At 39.8% G+C, this 3529-nt stretch overlaps 1 protein-coding gene across 1 annotated transcript in view; it reads left to right on the top strand.

The window, feature by feature from the left end:
- The window catches only part of LOC135223135 (H/ACA ribonucleoprotein complex non-core subunit NAF1-like), a 7785-nt gene extending 4479 nt beyond the window's left edge, over positions 1-3306 (top strand). Inside the window, exon 3 of the mRNA XM_064261639.1 lies at positions 3194-3306. Coding sequence (XP_064117709.1) covers positions 3194-3306 — 113 coding nt within the window. The remainder of the gene's footprint in view (positions 1-3193) is intronic.
- The last annotated feature ends 223 nt before the right edge of the window (positions 3307-3529 follow it).

The raw sequence follows: 3529 nt of genomic DNA, 5'->3' as shown, positions 1-3529 counted from the left end.
TTCATTACCATTTTGTCTATCAGGAGCTGGTCTTTTGTGCCCCTACACTTCCTACTGCAGCCTTTCTGTTGGTGGGGGATGGTGTTTGTCTCCTCTAGGTAGTTGTATAGCCTTTCACTGATGATACCTGTTAGTAACTTCCACATTATTGGTAGGCAGGTGATAGGCCTGTAGTTACTGGCTATATTTCACTTACTCTTGTCTTTTTGTACTAATTATGTTCTTCCTGTGGTCATCCAGTTGGGTGCATGGTGATTTGAGATACAATGCTGGAGTTGTTCTGCTATTCGTGGGTGTAGGGCCTTGAAGTTTTTGAGCCAGTATCCATGGACTTCATCGGGACCTGGGGCTTTCCAGTTTGGCATTTTCTTTAGTTGGTGTCTGACTGTGTCTGTCATGATCTCTGTGAATCTTTGTTTTATTCTCCCTGTTTCTTCTTCCTTGACTTCCTGGAGTCATGTTGCATGTTTGTTGTGTGATACTGGATTGCTCCATATGTTTTCCCAGTCTCTCTTACTTGGTTCGGCTTCAGGAATTTCTTGGTGGTTGTCTTCCCCTCTTAGTTGGCTGTATAGTTTTTTCTGGTTGGTTCCGAATAGTTTGTTCTGTTGGTATCCCTTATTCCTGTTCATGTACCGTTGGATCTTATGTGCTTTGGCTATAAGCCTCTGTTTTTTTACATCTTCTATTGTGTTGTTTAGTCCCCTCTCTTGTACTTTGTATTTCTCGTTGAGTTCCTCCCTTGTTTTCTTGCTTCTTAGCCTTTTTTCTGCCATCTCTTTCAGTTTACTCAAGTCAGATCTCATCACCATGATTTCCTTTTCCAGGCGCCTTTTCCAAGGAGGTTGCTGTTTTGGTTTCTGTTGGGTTGGTTGTGCTGGTGGTGTTGGTGTTCGAATCCCCATCAGTTCTGCTACTAATCTTGCTCCTGCATATGCCAAGTTATTTGTTTCTGTGATACTGGTGGTGTGTATTATGCCCGTTTTCATTGACATCACTTGTTTTCTCCCTTAATTTCTTGGTGTTGTAGGCTTTCATGGAGGGGATCTTTGTTCTCTCTGTATCTGGCTCCATCCATTGTCTAATCTTTTCTAACCATTCCGTCCTCTCTGTTACTTCGTCGGTGTTTCTTCATGTGTCGTTGTTTGATACCTCATCATCCCTGTCGTCTTCTGTGGCATCGTCTCTCAGTTCGTCTTCGTGTAATTCGTTATCGTGTGACATTTCCCTTTACAGGTTTTTCCCGTTTTTCTCTTTCTGTTGGGGAGAGCCAGTTCTTTTTCTTTATGTTCCTTACCTGGTATGCCAGCCTCTGCTCTGTTTGGTGGGTGTCATTCCTCTCATTCCAGATGTTGACCAACCTTCTTCTATATCCTCTCTCCGTCAGGGTTGCTTCTGATGTAGCATCTCCATATTTCCTTATTTTCCTCTCTTGTCCATTTCTTCCTTTGGTTTGCTTCTGTAGCTCCAATCTCAAGCTGTTGGTTACTGTCGCTGTGGTGGTCAGTTGCTGGATGACGACCTCCAAGTACCTGACCGTCTTCTCCTTCAATTGGGTTGAATACTGGCTGCCGGACGAAGCTCCTCTGTTATGCAGAGGTTCCATTTACGTCGTTGTCGTTTATTCCTTCATTTCTTAATATCATTGCTGAGTTTTGCTATTTAATCCAGCTATAACATCATTGCTGAGTTTTGCTATTTAACCCATAGCTGGACCCCACCCCATCACGGATAGGTACTCATTTACAGCTGAGTAGACTGAGGAAATTATGGTAAAGATCCTTTCCCAAGGAATCAACGCCGAGGAGAGCGGTCACCCATCCAACGACTGACCAGCCACAATGTTGCTTAACCAGTCTCAGGAATTATCAATAATAAAAAAATGTTTAAGAGTTTGTGTAAAACTTAAAAACACTTTATAAAGTTTCGAATTTTTCCCTCCCTGGGTTCATCTTCAGTTCAAATGCTTTTGGACTAAAGATGAACCCAGGGAAGGGTTCGAACGCTTTATAAAGTGTTTTTAAATTATACACAAACTCTTAACATTTTTTATTATTGCGGACTCCTTAGAACATTATATATACTCTCGTGATAGAGAGTTTTTCCCAATTATTATTATTATTATTATTATATTATTATATTATTATTATTATTATTATTATTATTACTAGTCTGGTTAAATGGAAAAGAATGAAAAGAAAAAGCTCCTTTCTTTCTCCAACCATCACTGTCTCTTTCCCTCTTTCTTCTCACTAATACCAACTCTCTCTCTCTCTCTCTCTCTCTCTCTCTCTCTCTCTCTCTCTCTCTCTCTCTTTCTCTTTCTTGTCCCTAACTCTCTCTCACTTCCTCTCCCTCTCATTCTCTCTCTGCCAAACCCCTTCTCAAACTCCACCCTCTTTGATGTCATTGGTTTACCCTATATATTCTTTTCCAAATGATAAGTCACAAAAAGTATGATAAATTCGTAAAGTAAATAAGTATAGGGTATAACCAGCCCCGTTTCACTGCAGAACCAGCTCCGTTTCAGGGAATCACTTCTCAACCCCACCCCCTTCGGAGCGGGGGAGGTATGATGAAACGCCGTTATAAAATTACTCGGGTATTCGAATGCAAAGTTGTCAACATTTCAAAGCAATCGGTGAAGAACTTTCGGAGATTTAAGATATTGAACAAATGAACATTTGCATTTTTATTTATATAGATTATTATTATTATCATTGTCTCTACCAGATGACCTGCAATAAACGCATAAATATTCACCTTGTGTAACAAAGGGATACATGTACATTACAGGAAGTAATATGATGATGGAATTTATATTAGCAGCCGTATGTTCTTTAACGCTATGATGTCTAAACCGTACACGTAATAACTATTATGTTTATTTACATTTCAATGCCAAAGGCAAAATTTTTTATGAAAGGTAAAAATGAAACAAAAGATGACACTTCAACACCCCGAATTTCTTACTGACTTAAGGCGCTTGAAAAAATGGAGAGTTTCTCATTTAAGAAGGGGTTCTAAACGTTATGCTATTAACAGAAACTACTCATATAATTTGATTATGAAAGGAGTCGGGTTATAAGGGGCTGAAAGCCTAACGTATTTAGTTTATGCACCGATGAATATTCATATACGTCTCAACACACAATTATCACACACTCAACAATTTTGTTTTATATTCCCCAAGAGAAAGACCGCGATCTGCCAAAGATTTTAAAGGATATCTTAGACGACTACGACTACTTGCTATGGAGACATAACCCCTCGAATCCAATATCCTCTGAAGAGATGAAATGCTAAACTCATTATCGGATCATCCTTCAAAGGACAGCGTTGTATCTCCCCAAATTATTTTCCCCTTCTATCATACATTTTCCTGCTAACAACCCTCGACACATTATGCATGATACAACTCTCCATAAAGAAGAGCGTCTGACGTGTCCGCGGGCATGATTGAGCTTAAAGGGTTATGTAAGGGGACTTATCCTATGTAGAGAAGTGGAGAACACGCTAATGGCAAAGA

This window comes from Macrobrachium nipponense, chromosome 8 (assembly GCF_015104395.2).
Source record: "Macrobrachium nipponense isolate FS-2020 chromosome 8, ASM1510439v2, whole genome shotgun sequence".
NCBI classification, from domain to species: domain Eukaryota; kingdom Metazoa; phylum Arthropoda; class Malacostraca; order Decapoda; family Palaemonidae; genus Macrobrachium; species Macrobrachium nipponense.
This window is presented reverse-complemented; position numbering and strand designations above follow the sequence as displayed.